The following is a 24406-nucleotide window of genomic DNA, read 5'->3' on the forward strand; positions in this document are numbered from 1 at the left end:
TATAGCACCAAAGTTAAAAACATTCCCAACAATTCCACAATCCCCAACCTCCAGAGCTATTGAAGAAACTGTTATCATCAACTGACCAAGATTCCTAACATTTGCAAAACAAAATTAGACAATACGACGCTGTACTACAGATGACATCATTTGGAACCACAAGAGATTTAACTGAGGCAGCATTCATCCAAACTTTCAAGATCCAGCCTCAGATTTATCATCGCATTGTCTCTCTACTACCTCTGTCAAATGAATCACCAAAATTGGCCTTTCATTATTTATAATCTGTACCTGTTTGTTTGGTTATGAAATAAAATACACAAAACGTGTTTCTGAATTACGTGTATTTACTTTATATAGATATGAGTTGAAAACTTTCTTCTAGCATTCCACTTAATATCTATGTTCCATGCTAGCATGGATTGGAGAGTTATTAATGTAGAAATATGGTATCGTAGCTACTAACAGTTGAGGGTTGCGTAGTCTAGACGGCGTTTTTAGATTTCATTATTCTCTTTAACCCGGGCAACGCCGGGTATTTCTGCTAGTATATATATATATATATATATATATATATATATATATATATATATATATATATATGTGTAGAAAGATATGTAGAAAGATATATTTTTTCACCAGGTAAAACCAGCCAAGGCTGGTTGCTGACAGATTTTTCTGCTCTGTAAGGGATATTATCCCATATATACTGTTATATCAGTATTTCATGCAATGAAAAAGTATATCTTTCTACTTGTACATATATATATATATATATATATATATATATATATATACATAAAGTCATTGTTACTTCTGCTAAATATTAATATATACATATACACATATGTAAATACATTTGTGTGTGTGTGTGTGCGTACATATACACACATGGAGTGCAAGCATGCCTGTGTGGTTAAGAAGTTTGCTTCCCAACCACAAGGTTTCAGGTTTAGTCCCACTGACATCAAGACAAGGAAACATACACATACAAATACATATAACATCTATAATATTCATCATCATCATCATTACTATTTAGCATCCACTTTCCATGTTGGCATGAGTTAAGACAGTTTGACTGGAATTGGTAAGATAGAGAGCTGGACCAGGTTCCAGTCTAATTTTGGTTTGGTTTCCATGGCTAGATGCCCTGCCAACCACTCCAAGATTGTAGTGGGTGCCTTTTATTGTACATGTCACCGGCAAGGATGCCCTTACATGTCACTGGCATGGGTGCTTGTGTGTGTGTGTGTGTGTGTGTGTGTGTGTGTGTGTGTGTATACACTGAATTTATGACTATAATGCTAACACATTTTATATATTGATTGATTGGTTATACTGACTGTTTGATGTTTACATGTTCTCGTTCGGCTATTAACTTCTTGTCAAAATCTTGTATACAATATTGGAGAGTGTTTATTAGCTGTGTGTCCTGTTCCTGCCGTGTCTTCATCTCCATTCTAAGACGAACATTGGCTTCATCGAGTCGCTGGCATCTATTGTAAAAAAAAAGTAGTAGTAATAATAACGATAATGATTTCAAATTTTGGCACAAGGCCAGTTATTTCAAGGTAGGGATAAGTCGATTATATCGTCTTCAGTCTTCAATTGGTACGTATTTTATCAAGTCTGAAAGGATGAAAGATAACCTCAGCAGAATTTGAATTCAGAATGTAATAATAATAATAATAATCTTTTCTACTATAGGCACAAGGCCTGAAATTTGAGGGAGAGGTTAAGTTGATTACATCGACCCCAGTACTCAACTGGTACTTATTTTATCGACCCTGAAAGACAAAGTTAACCTCAGAGGAATTTGAACTCAACATAAAACCAGACAAAATACTGCTAAGCATTTTGCCCAGCGTGCTAACGATTCTGCCAGCTTGCCATAATAATAATAATAATAATAATAATCCTTTCTACAAGAGGCACAAGGCCTCAGATTTGTGGAGAGGGGACTAGTTGATTACACTGACCCTAGTGTTTCACTGGTACTTAATTTATCAACTCTGAAAGGATGAAAAGCAAAGTCGACTTCGGTCGAATTTAAACGCGGAACATAATGACAGGTGAAATACCACTAAGCATTTCATCCAGCCTGCTGACGACTCTGCCAGTTCACCCCCTTCATAATAACGATAATAGTAATAATAATAATCCTTCTTACTAAAGGCACAAGGCTTGAAATTTTGGAGGCGAAGCCTAGTCAATTACATCGACCCCAGTGTTACCACAGAATATAGCTATGGGCAAAATGCCACTAAGCATTTAGCCCAGCATGGTAACAATTCTGCCAGCTCAGTGCCCAAATAATAATAAATCCTTTCTACAATAGGCACAAGGCCTGAAATTTTGGAGGAGCAGAGTACTGGTACTTTATTTTCTGACATAACTCTTCCCAAAGGTAAATACACAGCAAGAAGTGTGTGATGTAATTTATAATAGAGAAGTGCACAATATTTGACAATATATCTGAACATTTTATATCAAAAAGACTGCAAATTTTAGGAACAATTAAAAGTAAACATTCTTAAAAAAAATATTCTAACTCTACTGCACTTTCCGTCCTCAAGACACACGAGTATAAATATATTTTTGAGCTAACTAATGTCAGACTCTGGAGAAATGAACAAAATGATAGAATTCCATCACATTTACAAAAAAGCTTTTTGATTAAGTGTTCTATTTCCTGTTTTCTTTCTTTTTTTTTTTTTTTGTTCTTGAGTGTTACCAGTTATGAAAAAGCAAAAATTGGGCTAAAAAGGAACACAGGATATTCCAGTTAAAATTTTGAATTTCTGTATTTCTGCATATTTTTCATTTTGAACCCAAAACAGACATACTGTTGAAATATTGTTCAGTTCAATAAACAGAGTCAATTTCTATTTATTACAAATCCTATCACATTCTTTTTATTATTATTATTATTATTATTATCACTATTATTTATTATAATTATTATATCAAATGTTAAAATCTTAGAAAAATGTGATATCTCCAGTATCAAAAGCATTCTACTGAGAATTCAGTGCAGATGGGAAGTGCAGATGTTCAAATGAAAGATGATAGCATTCTGAAAATTCTTTTGTATGGCCAACAAGTAGAGGGACACCTTGATAAGGGAAGACCCATCCTTAGCTACAAGGATAAACTGAAGCAATCACTGAAGTCTCTCCAGCTTAATTTGACTTTTTGGGAAAGTCATTGATCTGCATGGCGTAGAATGTGTCATGATGCATCAAAACAATTTGAATTGAAGAAACAGAACAATAAAAAAAAATCATATCCTGCAATCAATGGACAGACTTTCCCAACTGCAGGGAAGATCAAAATCATCAGTGTCCCCATTATGATACCATAGCAAAATCTATATCTAGACTCAAATTACATTAACACATCCATTACAAATAGATGCAACTGCTTTTATTTTTGAAGTTGTTTTTTCTTTGTCTCCCTCTTTTTTCTTTCTTTTAAATCCATTCCTTCAAACACTCAACACCAAGAGTGACTCTTCATCATCATCATCATCATCATTATTATTATTATTATGAAGTAGTAGTAGTAATAGTTTCAAATTTTGGCCAGAGACCAGCAGGTTTGGAGAAGAGGGCAAATCAATTACATCAACCTCAGTACTCAACTGGTACTTATTTCACCAACCTTGAAAGGATGAACAGCAAACCTCAATGGAATTTGAACTCAGGACATAGAGATGGATGCAAAGCCACTAAACATTTTGTCTGGTTCTGCCAGCTCACCCCCTTAGCTGCTAAAATAATAATAATAATAATAATAATGCCTGGATGCAGTACCAAGCAGTGGCTCTCATGACTTCTGATCTTAATTGATTGGAAGTGTTATCATGTACATGGTTTTGTCTTGGTATAAAAGATGGGCTACAGCAAATATTCTGCTCAATACTGCAGATTTGCTTTTCAGTTTTTCTCCTTGAGCAGTTGAGCATGTCCCTTGGTGGCTGATGATATGTGCATCTCTGATCATGAGCAGAAGTAGTGGGGGAGCATCATAGCCATGTGTTGAGAGGAATTCTTTGGGGGTTTGAATAATTCACCTTTGGAAACATGGGTGTTTTGCTCAACATCCTTAAACGAACCTTATTCAGGGACCTTTTGAGCGGGATGGGCTACTCAACCTGAAGAAAATTCTATCTGGGCCCCACCTGCGAGGTCATGCGCTGTTTATCTTGATATGAGATCACCATATCGCGCAGACATGGTTGTGATGCATGTGCCTGGTGTACTCTTATCAGACGAGTAGTCATGGTGAGTATACTGGGCTTCGTATATTTTACCCTGTTGTCACTTTAATGGCATGCACTGCTCTCTCACTTAATAATAATAATAATAATAATAATAATAATAATAATAATAATAATAATTCTTTCAAATTGTGGTAGAAGGCCAGCAATTTTGAAAGAAGGGGCAAGTCAATTATATCAACCCCAGGACTTGATTGGCAATTTATTTTATCAACCCTACAAAGATGAACAGCAAATAATAAGGAGAATAAAAGGAAGTGCTGATACATGACAAAAGGATTTAAGATCAATGCCACCTAGAGGAAAATGGCATTTTGTCTTAAATATTTTGAAACAAAAGATCAAAGTGGGTGTATGAGGAAAGCTGCCTACAGCTCAATCAACAGCAACTGTTCAGAACAAATTAGAAACTGTTCTATAAGACTCTGGATGGAGGAAATAGGGAAGAGGCAGAACCAGCTGATCCTAACATCATTTCGGAGCAAAATCTGATCAGAGGAAGTCAGAAACAATAAAAAGCCTTGGCTCCAAGATGTGGAAGAAGAATTCAATGACATGAAGGTCAAAGAGTACTGCAGGAAAAAGTTGACAAACTTATCAATGGCTCAGATTGACCATAAGAAGGCATACAAGATGGTTCCTCACTCATGGATTCTAAAATGCCTGGAGACATTCGGGGCAGCTAAAAATATGATAAACTCAATCAGAAGCAGTATGAGGAATTGGAAGATTGTTTAGACAGCAGGTGGAAGAGAAATTGGACAAGTCAACATCAGGAGGTGTATCTTTCAAGGAGACTGTGTCACCCCTACTGTTTATTATTAGCATGTTACTACCATTCCTGGTATTAAAGATGAAAGCTGGTAATAAACTGCAAAAGAGACTTCAAGCTTTACAGAGCTAGCAGAGGTCCTTCGGACTCCCTTACTCAGGCCAAACAAATTTTCTCACATGACACATAACATCCAGATGTGCTGTTCTTGAACTGAAGAGAGAGTGTAAAGTAGGCAGCCACGGAGTACAACATTATATAAGATGAGCATATAAAAAAAATGAAGATTTCTTTTGAATATACCATAAGAGTGTAAAAACTAAATAGATCCAAGGTGAATGGGATGAAAATTGATCAAAGGTGTCAATACTGTAAGTGTGGTATGCTACTGCACAAGAATTGTAGAATGGACAAAAGAGGGATTGGACAGCCTGGGCAGGAAAATATTTTAAGGTTCTGCTTACTGTTCAGTTTTAATTGCTTGGATTTCTCTCAAAGATGCAGTCTCTTCTTTATTCTCTCTTGCTTCATCAAGCAAGATCATCACTTGGCGCTTCAGTGCTTCTTGATCAACAGCCATTGACTGGCAAAAACAATAACAACAACAGCTAAATTAATATTGAAAGTAACGCCTACTGCAAAAGTGCAAGCTTTGGAAAAGCTCAAACTATTCTTTGCACTTGGAAGTCATTTTGCACATAAGCAATTATAATATTTTACCATTCTTACAGAATTGTCAGCATATGAAATATTTATCATTTATATATATATATATATATATATATATATATATATATATATGCCAGCATGGAAGGCAGATGTTAAATGATCATATATATATATATATATGTATCATCATCATCATCATCATCATCGTCCGCTTTCCATGCTAGCATGGGTTGGACGATTTGACTGAGGACTGGTGCAACCGGATGGCTACACCAGGCTCCAATCTAATTTGGCAGAGTTTCTACAGCTGGATGCCCTTCCTAACGCCAACCACTCAGAGAGTGTAGTGGGTGCTTTTACGTGTCACCCGCACGAAAACGGCCATGCTCGAAATGGTGTCTTTTATGTGCCACTCGCACAAGAGCCAGTCCAGGGGCACTGGCAACGATCTCACTCGAAAACCCTACAAGGCCAGTCAGGCGGTACTGGCAACGGTCACGCTCAGGATGGTACATCTTATGTGCCACCCGCACAAGAGCCAGTCCAGCGAGATCGTTGCCAGTGCCCATATATATATATTTCCAACCATGAATATTCAATTGTTCAATCAACTGAACTACTAGATAACTAAATTAGTATGCAAGTGGCTGAATATTCCGCAGACAAAAGTACAATCAATGTAATCCTTAGGTAGGGTTGTCAACATGGCAGTGTGTAACAAGAGACGTTTAAATTACAGGGACAATGCACCCAATGGGCTTCTACACAGTTTTTGTTCACCCAATTTCATTCACAATGAAATTCTGTAAGACACTTTTCCAAGATATTCAGCAGTAGATTCAAACCAGGGACCTCATTATAGCAATATATTTTACACACACTACTCCAAATAAAAACTGGATCAATCAATAACCTGTCCAGCTGATATTAAATGTAAAATGATGATATATGCATACACACATAATACATATAGAAAACCTTGAAGCATTTGTGAGTAAATTTGATAAATGTAGAGGAATAGTTACAAATTTGACCCCTACACTGATTGGTCTTCAAAGTCTAAATATATCCATGACACAACTGTCTGGAGACAATGGCAGGCCTATCAAATTACAGAGAGATACCTTTGCTGCAGTCTGCCATGGCCCACCTTGCTTTGGTGCATGAAGGGCAATGATTGCCAGAGCCACTGTTTTAACAACTGATATTTTTAGTGCTACTAGGCTACCTCAAATCATCCTGAGAAGTGAGAGGCTAGCATTCAAGCTACTTAAGACTTAATCATTAAATGAACTCTGCTATTACATGGTTTTATAGGAAAGGAACTGAATACCACAGGTATCCAGCCTCTGTGTGTTTGTGAGAGTGTATATATATCATCATCATCATCATCCTCATTTAACATTCATTGTCCATGCTGGCATGGGTTGGACAGTTTGACCAGGGCTGGCCAGCTGGAAGGCTGCACCAGACTCCAATCTGATTTGGCAGAGGTTCTACAGCTGGATACCCTTCCTAACACCAACCACTCCAAGAGCGTAATGGGTACTTTTACATGTCACTGGCACAGACACCATTTGCATGACACCATGGGTCTTCTTCTCAGATATATATATATATATATGCACACACAGATGTAGACATGGGTATGTGGTGAAGAAGTTTGCTTCTCAACAAAAATGGTTTCTGGTTCAGTTCAACTGCACAGCGCCTTGGACAACTGCCTTTTACTACAGCCCTAAACCAACCACACCTTTACAGGGGTAGGTTTAGTTGACAGAAACTGAAAGACCAGTGTGTGTGTGTGTGTGTGTGTGCGCGCACGCGTGTGCGTGTGTGCCCCCTATGTTTACCTGTCTTAACATTGCATGGTAGTTATGAACAAGTGTCATACAAGGAGTGTCACTAGTTTCTACGTTTGGCCTTGACAAAATATTTCCTTGCTTAGATACAATGGTGGTTGGCAACAGGAAAGACATCCAGTAGTAGCTTTGATAAATTCTTTCTGAGTCAAAGCAAGCATGGAAAAGTGGATGTTAGAAGAACAACAACAATGCTGCTACCACCAACTATGATACATATTTAATTCTTTTTTTATATTAAACATTTTTTTTTATTAACCAATAAAATCTTTTTTTTCCTGCATATTGATAAATTAGGTGTTACAGGGTTATAAAAATATTTTTTCCAGACAACATAAGAAAATGTAAATATTACAATTGCAAGGAAAATATAGGTTTCAAATTTTGGCAAAAGGCCAGCAATTTCGTGGGGAGGGGATAAGTTGATTACATCAACTCCAGTGTTCAAATGGTACTGGAAAGGCAAAGTCAACCTCAGTGGAATTTGAACTGAGAACATTAAAATAGATGAAATGCCACTAAGCATTTTGACTGGCATGCTAATAATTTTGCTAGCTTCTTGCCTTAATTGCAAGGAAAATATTGAGTTGAGCTCATTTAAACTAAGTATGAACATGCCATAAGTTTAGAGAAGGAAAGAAACAGGAATCCTTAAATTCAGAGATAAGTGAAGAGAATTGAAAACACATTGTGTACTCAGCTTAACAGACTTTATTTTGGCTCTACAACATTCCCTACAATTAGGGTACTTCTATATTTAAAAGATGAGGAATTATGTACATTATTTACATTTGACAGATATTTGACAAGATGAGGACAAATATCCGTCAAATGTAAATAAATTGGGGTACTTGTATATCATCTACGTGAGGGCACATGGCCTAGTGGTTAGCATGTTGCACATGCAATCACAAGATCATGGTTTGAATTCCTGGACTGGGTGGTGCATTGTGTTCTTGAGCAAAACCGTTCATCTCATGTTGCTTTGTGATCACTTCAACACTCAACATGTGGTACACCATGCACCTGTTCAGGCAACGTCAATTTGATGGAAGGAGTGAGTTAATGTACAGCACATATATTTAATCACTATAAACAAATCATTTGTGCTGGTCATTCAGCTACCATCATACCATCTCCACCCAAACCTCAGTCTTTCTTTTATCACCCCCCTACTGTATTTCATCAAGCACAGACTCAACACTAACTACTTTTCCCAATCCTTCCTTCCCAGAACATCAAATTCTCAGGAATTCCAATTCCAGACAACATTTTCCCCAACAGACACTGACTTAACAGATATTTAAACGGAATCTCTTTTATATGAATCTCACTTATTTGAAAGGGCATCCAAAGGTTTGTTGGCACTGCCCCTTCCTGATTAAGCTAAAGTAAAAAATATAAAAGAGGAAACTTCTATGTGTACATCTGATCAGCTAAAATAGTAGTTAAATCATATCCTGTTGTCTTAAAAGTAGAAGGACTCATTTGATAATATAATCCTAAATACACTGTATTAGAAATAAAAGTTAGTATGGTCACAGCTAGAATGCCTTTGATCAGAAGTTTGCTCCCTCAGAGCTGGTATGGGGCTATCCTATCCTTTATGCACACAAACAAGAATATTACCTTCACAATATTCAAATCTGGGATAGTTAACTGTAATCTCTCAATTTCTTCATTATGTTTTTTTTGAATATTCTGTATATTTTCCAAATATTTTACTCTCTCTTGTTCCAATTTAGAATCTAGAGTATCTTGCATGGTTTTAATCTATTAAATGAGAAAAAAAAATAACATTAAATCAAAAACAAAATAAAAACAAGAAAAACCAAGGAAGGACAACAGAACATTATTCTATAATTAGGATATAATTATCTTTTTTTTTCCTTTTACTTGTTTCAGACTGTGGCTGTGCTAGGAACTGCCTTGAAGGATTTTAGTCAAACAAATCAACTCCAGGACTTTTTTAAAGCCTAGTACTTATTCTATCAGTCACTTTTGCCAAACTGCTAAGCAGGCTGTCAAGCAGTAGTGGGGGAGACACAAAGACACACACAGAGATATATAAAATTTAATCGTCATTGCAAGAAATAAGAGTTAAAACCCTTAAGGCTGCATGAAGCACACAATGTATATTGGGTTGGCAAAAAAAGTGTAGTGTTTTTCAGTTGGTGATGTTTAATCACATGATCTATTTTATCACATGACAGGAACATACGACATAGTACAGATTTTCTGAAAGAAGAGATCTCAGCACATTTTTCTATTTGAATATTGTCTGGATTATTTACTTCTACTGTTCTTACAATGAAATTGAAAATGAAGGAAAATGAAATACATTTTTGTCATTTAATGGTTTTTTTTGTTGGGTTTTTTTTCAGAAAGTAAAAAACACTGTACAAACAGCAAAGAAGAAAAGTGCTGTTTATGGAGATGGTGTCATAGCTAAGAGTACTGTTTGAAATTGGCCCTGTTGGAGTTATTTCCATACCTAATCATTATATTTTGTAGTAGGGGTTCTGAATGAGAGGGGAAGATGAAAGACAACCAACAAAAATGGCCATGCAAAAGTTTTCACCCACCTCACATAAACCAATCAAGATACAGTGTTTCAAAACAGAAAAATGTCTGTAATGAAAATTTATTACATAATGTTTGTTTCAAGAAGTTCCTGTACATTGTTAATATTTCATGTGACTTCCCTTAGCTTGAATAATTGCTTCAATGTACCTGGGAAGAGATGCATACAAATCCTTCACCATCTTCACAAGTATGAGATGCCATTCTCTGTGGCTGAGCTCTCACAACTCATCAAGATTGCATGAATTCTTCTGACGAACTCTTCTCTTTAGTTGTGTCTACATTTGCTCGATGATATTTAAGTCAGGGCTCTGAGCTGGCCAATCTTTTAATATGGTAACACCTTCATCAGACAGACTCTGTTGTGTTGTACACGATCTATGGCATGGAGTTCCATCATGCTAAAAAAAGTCTCACTTTCATCCAAGTCTGGTATCAAATTGTCCTTCAGCAACTGGATGTATTTGGCACTATTCAAGTTACTGTCAATTTTAACCGACTTTCTTGAACCATCACTTTTTATGTATTCCCAAAGAGTCAGACTCTTACCCCCAAACTTCACTGTTTTTGTCGTGTAACATGGGTCGTTTCGCTATCCTGGAGGCCTTTTGAGAAATTCTCACTTATTAGAAAGTGAAACAACCCACATTACACAACAAAAACAGTGAAGTTTGGGAGTAAAAGAGTTTGATGCTTTGGGGATATACAAAAAGTGATGGTACAAGAAAGTTGGTTAAAATTGACAGTAACTTGAATAGTGCCAAATACATCCAATTGCTGCAGGACAATTTGACACCAGACTTGGATGAAAGTGAGAGTTTTCAGCATGATGAAACTCCATGACACAGATCATGTGCAACACAACAGAATCTGGCTGGTGAAGGAGTTACAATATTAAAAGGTTGACCAGCTCAGAGCCCTGACTTAAATATCATCGAGCAAATGTAGACACAACTGAAAAGAAGAGTTCATCAGAAGAATCCATGCAATCTTGAAGAGTTGTGAGAGCTCAGCCACAGAGAATGGCATCTCATACTTATGAAGATGGTGAAGGATTTGTACACATCTCTTCCCAGGTACATTGAAGCAATTATTCAAGATAAGGGAAGCCACATGAAATATTAACAATGTACAGGAACTTCTTGAAATGAACATTATGTAATAAATTTTCATTACAGGTATTTTTCTGTTTTGAAACACTGTATCTTGATTGGTTTATGTGAGGTAGGTGAAAACTTTTGCATGGCCATTTTTGTTGGTTGTCTTGCATCTTCCCCTTTCATTCAGAACCCCTACTACAAAATATAATGATTAGGTATGGAAATAACTCCAACAGGGTCAATGTTTCATTTGTAAAAAACACAATGTGAAACATCCACTTACAAGTTGGCAATTAGTAGAAATTTACAACAGTTTAAAGTGACCAAAGACTTTTGCACAGTATGTGGTTAATAATATTTATTATGCTATTTCACTTCATATGTAAATCTTCTCTTAGGTATGTGATTTTTGTGCATACCAGCACATGGTTTTACAAGCCATGAACATATAAGTCATGGACTGGCTAGGTGACTTGCGTTCAGCCCTGGAGGGTACATGATGTTAACAAACCACAAAAATAGAGCATTTACCTTTTTCTCTAATTCATTATTCTGCATCCTCAAATCATTCACGAGTAACCGCTCAATACTTAATTGATTCATCATACTCTTATAAAATGCATCATCTGAATAATTGCCAAGCTGACTGTTATCGTTTATGAGATTGGAGAACGTCTCATCAGTATTTGATCCATAGTTTTCCAACTTGGAACTTAGATCTGTTAGGTCTTCAGAACTAGATTCCTGTTTAGTTTGCACCAGAAGAGTCTGAAAAGGAAGAAAAACCAAAACAACATAACACATGCAAAGAAAGACAATGTAACATTAAATAGTCCCTGCACAAACACATACATACTTCCTTCTCCACACAATAATAGATTGCACGTTTGTATGAATTACTGAAATATTTTGTTGCTGTTTAGTCCCACATCAGCCTAGATTGAAAATTATGATCAAAGGCATTTCAGACATGACCATCTCATTTTTTAGAGTTATGTCTAATACTACATTCTCTAACATGATCTTTCCTTAAGACAGCAAGATTTAATATGAGGGAGATTTGACTGTTGTTTCCAGTAGATTGACCAACTCTAGAGAGTCTTCCTTGTTGGAATATTTTAGATAGATACAGGGTGGGCAGAGAGGGTGGACGTTTCTGAAATGGCTATTACATGAAAGAGCATTGCATGTTTGCCTGTGACAGGTACATGGAGTCTGTTACAGCAGTTCAGCATGAGTTTCAGTGCCACTTCACCGAAATCAGGCTTACGTTGGATGAATACACTTCATACACGAGGTACACTAATGAACAGGAGACCAGTGGAGGTGCCACAAATGGTATGGACCCCAGAAAATGTGGAACATGTCAGACAAGCTTTGATACGAAGTCCAAATCATTCTGCTTGGAGGCATTCCACTGGACTTGACATCTGTAATCAATCAGTAAGGTGTGTTTAGCATGAAGACCTGCATTTCCACCCATACAAATTGGTCATTGGGCAACAGTGGAAACCATGGGGCTATGCACAGTGGCTTAACTTTGCACATCATATAGAATCAATGTTTGAGGTAAATGACAACCTCATTTTGTTAATGCGTGATGAAGCTCATTTTCATCTCAATGGCATGGTGAATCAACAGAACTGTCGTTATTGGGCTCTTGAAAATCCAAGAGAACTGCACGAAAGATCACTTGCACAGCCCAAAAGTGATGGCCTGGTGTACTGTTGGAAAAGTTGTCATCCTTAATTTTTTGAAGATAATAATGGAAATGCTGTTACTGTGAACGCCAAGCATTACATCAAGATGACAAACAACTTCTTTGAGCCTGAATTATGACAAAAACGTATGCCTATTCGATGTGTGGTTTCAGCAGGATGGGGCAAGAGCCCACACAGCCAGAGCATCAATGGACGTTCTTTGCTCTCTCTTCAATGACTGCCTCATTTCCAGGTTTGCTGACATTCCTAGGCCTCCCTCAGTCCTCTGATTTGTCTATGTGTGATTATTTCTTGTGGGGAAACCTCAAGGGATGTGTGTATGTACATAAACCCCATACATTGGACGATTTGAAGGAAGCTATTCGCATGGAACTCACCCAAATCGACAGAACAATACCCGAGAGAATGGAGGCCAACTTCCAAAAACGCCTTCAGAGATGCATCGATGAAAACAGACACCACATGATGGATGTTGCTTTCCACACTTCGTTTTGGCAAATGCTAATTTAATATGAACACATTGATGTCAATAAAATTTGTTTGCAGCTAAGATTAATGATTTTGTGAATTTTTCAAAAACGTCCATCCTCTCTGCCCCACCCTGTATTATCCTTCAAGCCATACAACTTTGCAAACTGAGCCCCCCACCAAGCCTTTCCATGGTTGTTTGACCTGCTAAGTATAGGAGAAGTCAAATGTCCCTCAAATCAAACCTTTTTTTAAAATTACGATTGCATTTGACAATGTACAGGATGTTCAGGCTAAATCTGACAATTTTTTTTTCAGGAACAGCTTGATGTATTAGAAAATGCTCAATGACATTGGAGAACATAAAGATTAAAGTTGCAGTTGAGAAAAAGTTAGCTGACAATGATGACTAGAAGCCATCTGATTATTGGCAAAGTTTACCTGTATCATGATGATTCATGCAAGGTATCAAAATGCTGACATCATGCTTGCTGCTCAATGCTCGATGAACACTGTAAAGCCTGTAAGACATGACATGGGCAGCAGCAAGAAGGGACCCAGCAGGTATTCTGACTGTGACCACACACTGGAATTCATCCAAAAAATGGGCTTTAGGCTCAATTCAGATGGTTATGTGAAGCTGCTGGAGACTGTAGTCAAACCCTGGCTAGAGAAAGTTACTGCTAGAAGGCCTTATGTTTGGTAGCAGGATTCAGCTCTTTGCCATACTTTTGGAAAGAATTAGAAGTGGTTGTCGAAGAATCTCTATGACTTCACCAGCCCCTATTTTTGCCCTCCTAATTTTCTCGGTTGTTATCCCATGGATTACAATTGAGGAGGCAGTTGAGAAAGACATCAACTGCTCAGCTTACAACACCAAGGATGAACTGGTGGCCAAGATGAAGGAGGTGTCTGAAGATCTTCCTAGACACAGTAAGGAATGCATGCCCCAGATTCCACAGCTATCTTGAGGCCATGGTAGAAGCTACTTTGAGTAAATTGCTATCTCCCAGCCATAATCGAATTGAACCTTTGATTTTTTAAAATATTTCTATTTGTAAATGAGATATTGTGTTTTCTTCTCCTTTTATACAAATTCAGTCCAAATTCCCTGTAGGCCTATACACACTTATATCTGAATATAAGATGGAATGTGACATATGGCTAAACAAAACCATGAAAACTGGCAATAGTCCCAATTTTCTATAGGTAAGTAGTGACAAACAGACAGACAGTCAATCACAGCTGACCAAACAGATAAGCCTAGGAACCTAGAAAGGTTGACAGCCTTTATCCTTTTTACTGACTTTTCATTGTGCCTGAAGTTAGTGATAACAGGGACCATGGTAACATAGAGATCTTCAGAAATATATTGCATAAGTGATGTATGTTTTGGCAGCTGGTAGTGTTGTACTTAAATCTATGTAGATTTAAGTATAACACCACCACTTGACCCACAGAAACTTTTAGCAGAGTCCACTTTGTTGTAAACATTCAGTTTAGGTCACTGTTCAGAGAATATCAAGATCTTGAGTTATAGGTAGTGACTTTCTCCATTAAACCACAAAAAAAAAATTAAAAAAAAGGAAGATGTCATTCTGATCTATCCTCTCTCACATGTGAGGAAGTTTGTAGTGATACATGGTCTAACAATTCAATGGGCCACAAAGCACTGTTAATATATATGTTACTAGCGGGACCTGTGAATATTTCACAGAATTAATGGTAAACGAGTTATTTCTGAAAAGTTTATCCAAAAAACCTGAAAGCATAACCTGTGTTGGGTCTGTATGGAAAGATAAGACATTCATCTACTACTCATTGAAAAGTGAAAGAAATTGGAATATGATGATTACTTAATGCACTTTGTATAAACACTCTATATACTTTATGCACAATTTTATAGACTTATTATACAACACTCATAAAATAAATATTTACTCTTATTTTTCCATTTTCCCCATAAACAAAAAAAAAAAAATTCTGTACATACGATACAACCTTTAATTAAATTGCATATATCTGCCATGTAAATAAGCGTGAGTATTTCACAGAATTGCACTTATGCGCATGCGTTAAGTGGTAGGTGATACAAAAAACTTAGTTCAATAAAAAAAAAGATACACTTTTCATTATCCAATCACCACCACCACCACCACCATCATCATCATCATTATCTCTCTCTCTCTCTCTCTGCCTTTCTTTAACCTCACCATCACAACATCACCCCTCTGCTAAAATTATATTTTTAACTCTCCTCTTCTACCTTACACTAACTTTTTTAATCACGTAATAAATATTACATTTCCCCCTACATCATGTCATGGACACTTCTCTCTTCCTCTTTCTGTCTCACTTTTTGTTTTATCGGCTTTTTCCCTCTCCTTTTTCTTTCTCCTCTCTTTCCCTTCAATTAATCATGCGAAAACATCACAATTACATTCCCTCTACCTCATGTCATGGACGCTTCTCTCTCCCTCTTTTTTCCCTCCCTTTTTTTCTCTAATCATGTGGAAGTGTTATTGATGGGCTAAGTAATGCAATGACAAGCAGAATTATTATAAGATTTTAAATGAAGACCAATCAATTGAAAATTATGAAAAAAAAAACATTTCAAAGTTGAATATTCAAATAAAGGATAATGAAACATACTTGATACTTTTGATAAGAGTTTAAGTTCTCCTCAGTTAGTTTGTTGTTTTCAGCTTGTAAATTTTCACACATTGCTGAGGTGTTTCTCTCTTTTTCAAGAAGACTTTGATTTCTTAGAGATTCTATTTCAGATGGCAGGCAAAAACTTTCGTGATTCTCATTGGTACTCAGCGTTTCTTTATTATCCTCATGTACCTTCAGAAACATACAGAAACTTTGGTCAGTAACCTTTGGAAGAAGCAAATCAATAAAAAGGAGCATCCATTGCAAACCAGTTTGAGGGAGGTTCTACAGAGTTGCTTGACCCCAAATAAATCACCCTTAACCAATACCTATTGTTTCTAAATGCATATCACATATTTAGCGTGCTCATCATTCTTTTTTTCCTTTAATTTTAAAATATTTAATCTGAAAAAGAGTAGAGGTTTGATGGAACCATTGGAGCATTAGAAAAGTGTCTTGTATTTAGTTACAGCCCTTTTACATTTTCAGTTCAAATCTTGCAAAAGTCAACTCAGCACCAGTACTTCACTGGTATTAATTTAATATCAGTGAAGTACTGGGGCTGATTTAATAAGCTGTATCCTTCTATCCCACTAAATTTGTTACATCAATGTCAGAAATCAATATTTTATCCAAGGAAGAAACAGACGAAGGGAGTTGGACATAGAGTCTCCAGCACATCATCGTCATTACTAAGTTCAGCCTTCTGAGATCAGCATTCGCTACTTCTTTCCATATCTTCTTTGGTCTTCCACAGCTTCTTTCTATTTAGATGACTTGGTACTTCTTTTAGCCAAGTGTCATCCTACATATGTATCACTTGTCCACACTAGATCAATCTTCTCTTTTGCACACTACAAGTGATTTCTCTTAAATCCATTTTGTCTTTCAACTCATTTGTGATCTGCCATTCATGCATGCTAACATTATATATCCTATGTAGCTGGCTCACCTAATTTCTTCCCAACCTATGGTCATCCTCCACATTCCATGCTCATTTCCCTACCATACAACACTACACTTCTTATACAGGCATCATGCATTTTGTCCTTCACTTAGAATGAATGCCTTTGTTACTATCAGAAGTAATATCATTATATTATCAAATGCCCTTTACTTTTTCGAAAAATTGTGAGGTATGGCATGATTGAAAAGAAATTATGCTGCTATTTCTACCAAGTCAACTACAGAGGAGTGGACATTGGTATGCTTTATGGGAGTGTTAATGAAGCCACCTAAAGTAAGCAAATAGATTTACCTTACCACAATGTATTGACAGTGTACATTGTATCAGTTAACAAGTTTAAAACAGCAGAGCCATACTACCACAAGTATTTCCTAATTTACAAAAACATTCTGATAAACATCTGCTGCTGAATGATTAAAGATCTGAATAGGTGAACCACAGGTTGTATGTGTGAATGATGCCATTAAATTAATATTCTAATTATTGTGTTAAAAATAAAACACACTGCTCAATTTGTAAATAACAGAAAACGAGGTAAAAATGTCAGATCTAAAGGTGAAGTAAAGTTAGTCATTTAGAAAATCAGAGAAGCCCCATGAAACACCTATTAAAAATATACTTTGTAAATGGTCACATCAACAAAATAAAAATATAAGTTTTGAAAGTAGTAGTAGTGGCACTCCGTCGGTTATGATGACGAGGGTTCCAGTTGATCCGATCAATGGAACAGCCTGCTCGTGAAATTAATGCGCAAGTGGCTGAGCACTCCACAGACACATGTACCTTTAACATAGTTCTCAGGGAGATTCAGCGTGACGCAGAGTGTGACAAGGCTGGCCCTTCAAAATACAGGTACAACAGAAACAGGAAGAAAGAGTGAGAGGAAGTTGTGGTAAAAGAGTACAGTAGGGTTTGCCACCACCCCCTGCTGGAGCCTCACGGTGCTTTAGGTGTTTTCGCTCAATAAGTACTCACAAAGCCTGGTCTGGGAATTGAAACCACGATCCTACGGCCGCGAGTCCACTGCCCTAACCACTGGACCATTGCACATCCACATTAGTAGTAGTAGTAGGTATTAAGGCGATGAGCTAGCAGAATCATTATCATGCTGGACAAAACACTTAACAGCACTTCTTCCAACATTTTGTTTTGATTTCAAATCCTGCTGAAATTGACTTTGACTTGCATGCTTTTGGAGTCAATAAAGTAAGTACCAGTTGAGCACTGGGGCCAATGTAATAAACTAACCCCATCACCTAAAATTTCAGGCCTTTTGCCTATTCTTATTATTACTTTTGATTTGGTCCAGGGGTTACAGCAACGGCCATTGCTGGCTCTTCAAGATCAGTGAGATCAATGCGGTCATTATTATCTTCTTGAACAGTTTCAAGATGACTGAGGAAGAAGTATGTGCATGGAGCGAATTCCAGAAGGCTGCGATAGTGATTAGTTCAAGGCATGAAAGGTGGACACAATATGGATTATTAGAGGAGGAAAGGTAAGTTAAATGAGAGTGGTATGAGACAGTTGGCTCTGAGGTGCAAAAAAACATAGTAGTAGCAGTAGAAAATACAGAGAGAGGATACAGCAAATCTGGGGGTCAGATGTTGAAGTGTGAGGACCCAGAGAAAAAGGCTAAAATAAACACAATTATAAGAAAATATTTGTCAAAACTTTTTTTTGTTTTTTATGTTCTTGTTTCTATTCTTCATTTATAAAAGCCAAAGCAAGAAGTAGGCAGGTAGATAGACAACCAGACCAATGGATAGACTGACAAACACAACAGATAGAAAATATAAAAACAGTGAACTTAGTCATTGTGTATGTCATGTTTTTGGCAACAGGATGTCCTATCTTTCACTAAAGCCTGGTCTGAGTAAATTTGATCATGGTACAAGTATTAGAGAGGTTGTTGCATGGGTTGGATTCAGACATACACACACAGTCGCCTGAAACCCCTCACTGACATAACAGAATATCCATTTCTGCATTCTAATAATGGCTGCCAAGAAAGTTGAAACCACACCTAAACTTCCACCAATGGAAACTAGTATGTCTCTGTTGTAATATGACAATATCATTTCAAAGTACAACTAATTCAATATGAAACTGATTAAAATATTTTTCCATAATGTATGCAAGTGTGTATGTAATGGATGTTATCAATAAATCTATAAACCAAATTCTATTCACTAACTGTTACCAACACAGACCTTCACCAGTTTTCTTGATAGCAAATTTTACACTCTTGGTCTTATAACTAACCTCTAATTTAGCTTTAACAACTAACATCACCAGATGAAGTAGCCTCTATTTATATATCTATAACAGACTGATAACTAAACTACACTACAGAAGATCAAATGGTTTCATCATATTCTCTATTATTCATTATTTGCTTGATTCATTTTCCAGTATTTCACCACCAACTTTAGTAAGGATAACTAATTCAGATTTCAGTGAAATGAAGTGAAAAGTTTACAGCCAAAATAGTACAGGATTAGTCAGCCAAAGTATTAGTAAGCCCCAAAAATAATTATCAGAAGAGTCAAAATGTGAACTTCATTGCGATACACCCAGAACTGTGTACAACTGATACAAACTTACCTTCATTAAATTCTGTCCACCAATGACATTTTGTGTTGACACATTATGGCTTTTTTTTAACATAACCCCAACGATCATGTTTTAAAGCATTTATAGCAATCAGTTCCTTAACTAATTTTTGCATCTCAGTCTGTAAGATATTTCATCAGAATTTTTAATTAATTTCTTAAATGTATTCCCTATACCTAATACTTAGGTGTAGATAACTTGGATCAATGAGTTTACCTCACACAGTATATTTGTACCAGACACATTTGAGACAATGATCAAACAACTAGCTTTCTTAAAGACACTAATTACAACTTTGACAAATTTCAATCTACACAAATATTTTTTATCTCTTAAAGATGACACAGCAAAAAAGTTTCTACAGTCTTAAACACTTACTCAAATAGCAGTCAATTCTTTACAAAGGTAAACAATTCTCATTCCAAGATGCCAAAAGCTTTTATTAAGGATATTAAAATTTCATATATTTATTCATTATCCATGTAGGAGTTATTAATGATAGACCATCCATCTTGTACCATTACAAGAGTTGTGTCATTCACCATATTGATTATATTTATTATATATAATTCTATTACTTTATTGCAGTAGTTTAGATGGCAGAGGTAAGTGATCCATGACAAGTTTTAAGACAAAACTAGCCAGTTCAATCCTTGTTTTAAGCTGGCAAATGCTCTGGTTTCAACATGGAACTTTATTTCATGGAACTAAATATATGTTTAATCAAAACAGATGGATAAAATTATATGTCTTTATATCATTGCAACAATCTCTTTTGGTTTTCACTTATCTCTTCCTGTTAACAATGTGTACCATGTAACTACTCAAAAATTATTTCTGATGTTATGTTCAAAGCTATCAGTACAACAGTAAATTTTCTACTGTATCACTACAATACAAAAGAGGAATTGTAATCATGGAGTTGAAATGGAGATTTACATCATTCAGATACTGCTCATGAATGGTTGCTTTAATTGTTGGTGTTGTTTCGCCCCTGCTTAGCCCTGTTTGAACCTAACTTTACCCTAATCATTTTATTTCCTCATGCTACCCAAATCTTCTTTGGATAGCATTTCATTAAAAACAGCTTATGGGTTCTTTGATAATCAATATTTAGTGTTTCAAGTGAATGTGTGCTGCATACTTCCAGTTGATCAGTTGGCCTTCATCCCACTGGTACCATTTGCCAGGTAAAGATTGTTGAGTTTGCATTTCAAGAGAATTTCTGAGATTTTTTTTTTAATTTAATACATCAAATAATCTGTATCAAGATATATTCTTCAACTGTATAGAGTTGGCATTGCTCGAATTTCCATTTATATAAGCTGTGGTAGCACTCAATAACTGGCCATTCAATATCCCAGTCTTTCACACTTCAGTTTTTAGCTTCCATCACAGTCACATGTATCTTGATAAAGCTGGAATGTTTCTCTCCCTGTCACCACCATACAAAATTTCATATAACCAAGGAATTCATTGTGCATTCATTTAATCAAGTGTTTTACAATTTTTGCACTTCTCAATAAGAGCATCTGACTAAAATTATATACCTCAAATAGTGACATCTGCATACAATAAGTATTGTGAATCTTATGGGGCCAGCTGACAATACTTCCAATATTGTGCAACTCCTTTTACTAGTACTATGCATTGGATTGTAATTGTGCTGGGTCACTGCTTTTAAGCTCTAGTCAATTACATCAACTCTACCCTCACCCTACCCTCCAGTATCTATTTTAATCACCTTCAAAAGAATGGAAGATAAATTAGGTTTGAGCAGGAGTTGAACTCAAACATAAACATCACAAAGTGAACCAATTCTCCACAATCTTACAATAATTATTTTGATCAGCCATTTCTACTAACTATACTGATGATACAAAAATACCAAAGGCAACTAAAAGTCGCAATGATGTCAAAAATGTTCAGAAAGTTCTCAATGCAATGTACAGGTGGGTTGGCAAAAAGAGCATGCAATTTTATGTTGGAAAGTTTCAAACTTATCACTACCTGCCCAATAGAATGTAACCAGGATACACATGACCTAGGGAGATTACAAACCTAGTGTCACAACCAGTAAGTAATCTTCGATCAGAATGAATAATGGTACATTATTTAATTTATTTATTATTAAAATGAAATCAAAATGGAGATGACTGGCAGGGTGAAGTTCTGAGAGCATTTAGAATCAGAAACAATGTTGGTCTTGTAGAAAATATTTGTTCTTGGCTGTATGGAACCAACTATGGCTTCAACACACTAACTGTGGAAATTAAGCAATCTAATGCTCCTACAACAAAAGAGATTGTGTCTATTCAGCAGATGGGATACTTGGATTGAATAAGGAAAACATGCAATAATATATACATACAGAAGATAATGGAAGGACTGGTACCACATTTTAGCATTGAGATTTATAGACACCCCTAGAAATGGATGCTATGATATAGTGCCAGATATCTCACCCTTTCAATCTCAAGTTAGGACCAGATACTGCAATAGTTTAAAGGATTACAGTTTTTTAATATCCTGAGAAAAAAAATAACATAAGGATCTAGATCTAGTGGATCATTGAAATAACACAAGGATATTCTACTGTGTAAGATCCTAAATGAATGTCCATCACAACACAAAACATAAGAAGGCAGCAGTTTTTATAGCATTAAGCAGATGAAAGACTAACTACCCAAAATCCAACCAAATTGTCTTCCATAGCATGAGAAATGTAGGACTGGACAGAGAAAATGGACATAGGGATAGTGGTCATCATTTAACATCAACTTTCCATGCTGGCATGGATTAGATGGCTTCACGGGAGCTGGCTTGGCAGAAGGTTCAGAAATGTGTTTCAAAACCACATGTTTCTAGGTTCAATATTGCTGTACAGGATCACATTGGGGATATGTCCTTTAGCATAGCCTCAGGTTAACCAATGCTTTGTGTGTGAAATTTTGTTCACATAAACTATACAGAAGTTCATTATGAATATATGTGGCACGTAAAAAACACCATCTGAGCGCGATCGTTTCCAGCTTCGCCTTACTGGCACTTGTGCTGGTGGCATGTGAACAAAACATTAGAGTGACTCCTGTACAGGTGGCACATAAAAAACAGTATTTGAGCGTGGCCATTGCCAGTACCGCTGGACTAGCCCTCGTGCCAGTGGCACATAAAAAGCACCCACTACACTCTTGGAGTGGTTGGCATTAGGAAGGGCATCCAGCTGTAGAAACTCTACCAGATCATATTGGAGTCTGGTGTAGCCATCCAGTTTGCCAGTCCCCAGTCAAATCGTCCAACTCATGCTAGCATGGAAAGCGGACGTTAAATGATGATGATGATGATGATGATGATGATGATGATGATGATGATGATGATGATGATGATGATGATGATGATGATGGGGAGGCTAACTTTCTCTAGCAAATATTGGCAGAAGGTATACACATTGGCAAGAAATCAATTTCATCTGTGCACTGAAATTAAATACCTTGTGATATTTACTTTGCCTGATTTGTCACTGTTGCCATCAGAAATTCAGTGAACCAGTTATTGGACCATTACACACCTGCAACCTTTAATGATGTTCACAAAAAATGCAAAAAAATAATTTTTAAGTGTTAAGGTTCTCCTTAACACTTAAGGAATTACAAAGATTTTCAAAAACTGAAGGGTGAAAAACTCTTCAAGACAGTTGTATGAAGAAGTTATTTTGCATGGTTACAAAGAAATAAAAACATGAAAGCAGTCACTTTAAAATCCCTGTAATGAATAAATATCTTTTTAAACTATTTTACCTGTGAAGATCTTTCCCTTTTGAGCTCATTTGTTAATTCAGTATTCCGCATTTGTAATTCTTGGATAGTTTTCTGTGATTCTTCAAAACAGGTTTTGTTATGTGCACTGGCATTTATAACATTTTCTTTCCACTCTTTTATGCGATCCCAGTGTTGTTTCATTTTAGCATTGTTCGTTGCCAGTGTATCTGTTTCAGAGATGAAAAATAGTAAAAATATTTTTTTTAAGAATTTATAAGTTATATAAACAGACAAACATATGACTCAAGTCAACAACAAAAAAAAAAAAACATCTACATGGTTGCCTCACCTGCAATAAAATAGCAGTCAAATCTTCCTCAAATATCATCTTAAAATAATTGCAGCAACTCAAGAAATGAGTAAACCTGCTGGAAATAGTAGCCATTTAACTACAGCCTACTGCCAGACAAATTGGATACATAGTCTTAGATACAGACAAAAAAAAAAAAATGATCATAACTGGAAGATAAGCTATGCACTTATTTTCCATTGTCAAAGACCATACCAAGAAAGATATCTGAAGGTAAAATGTGTTGTTCTATGTCTACATATATATATATATATATATATATATATATACACACATAAATGATAATTTCTGTCTGTTTGTGGCTGTGTGTGTATGTGTGTCATCATCATCATCGTTTAACGTCCGCTTTCCATACTAGCATGGGTTGGATGATTTGACTGAGGACTGAAGAAACCAGATGGCTACACCAGGTTCCAATCTGATTTGCAGAGTTTCTACAGCTGGATGCCCTTCCTAACTCCAACCACTCCGAGAGTATAGTGGGTGCTTTTATGCGCCACTGGCACGAAGGCCAGTCAGGCGGTACTGGCAACGGCCATGCTCGAAATGGTGTATTTTACATGCCACCTGCACAGGAGCC

At 36.4% G+C, this 24406-nt stretch overlaps 1 protein-coding gene across 4 annotated transcripts in view; it reads right to left on the minus strand.

Annotated features, from left to right (window-relative positions):
* LOC106878426 (uncharacterized) overlaps window positions 1-24406 on the minus strand; it is a 61216-nt gene that overhangs the window by 14774 nt on the left and 22036 nt on the right. For all 4 annotated transcript variants that reach the window (XM_014927634.3, XM_089338301.1, XM_089338303.1 and 1 more), the window contains exons 3-8: window positions 23496-23683; window positions 16113-16307; window positions 11803-12039; window positions 9218-9361; window positions 5522-5640; window positions 1347-1499 (exon numbers count right to left, since the gene is read on the minus strand). In XM_014927634.3, coding sequence (XP_014783120.1) covers window positions 1347-1499; window positions 5522-5640; window positions 9218-9361; window positions 11803-12039; window positions 16113-16307; window positions 23496-23683 — 1036 coding nt within the window. The remainder of the gene's footprint in view (window positions 1-1346; window positions 1500-5521; window positions 5641-9217; window positions 9362-11802; window positions 12040-16112; window positions 16308-23495; window positions 23684-24406) is intronic.

Source organism: Octopus bimaculoides, chromosome 20, assembly GCF_046866305.1.
Source record: "Octopus bimaculoides isolate indiv1 chromosome 20, ASM4686630v1, whole genome shotgun sequence".
Classification (NCBI taxonomy): Eukaryota; Metazoa; Mollusca; class Cephalopoda; order Octopoda; family Octopodidae; genus Octopus; species Octopus bimaculoides.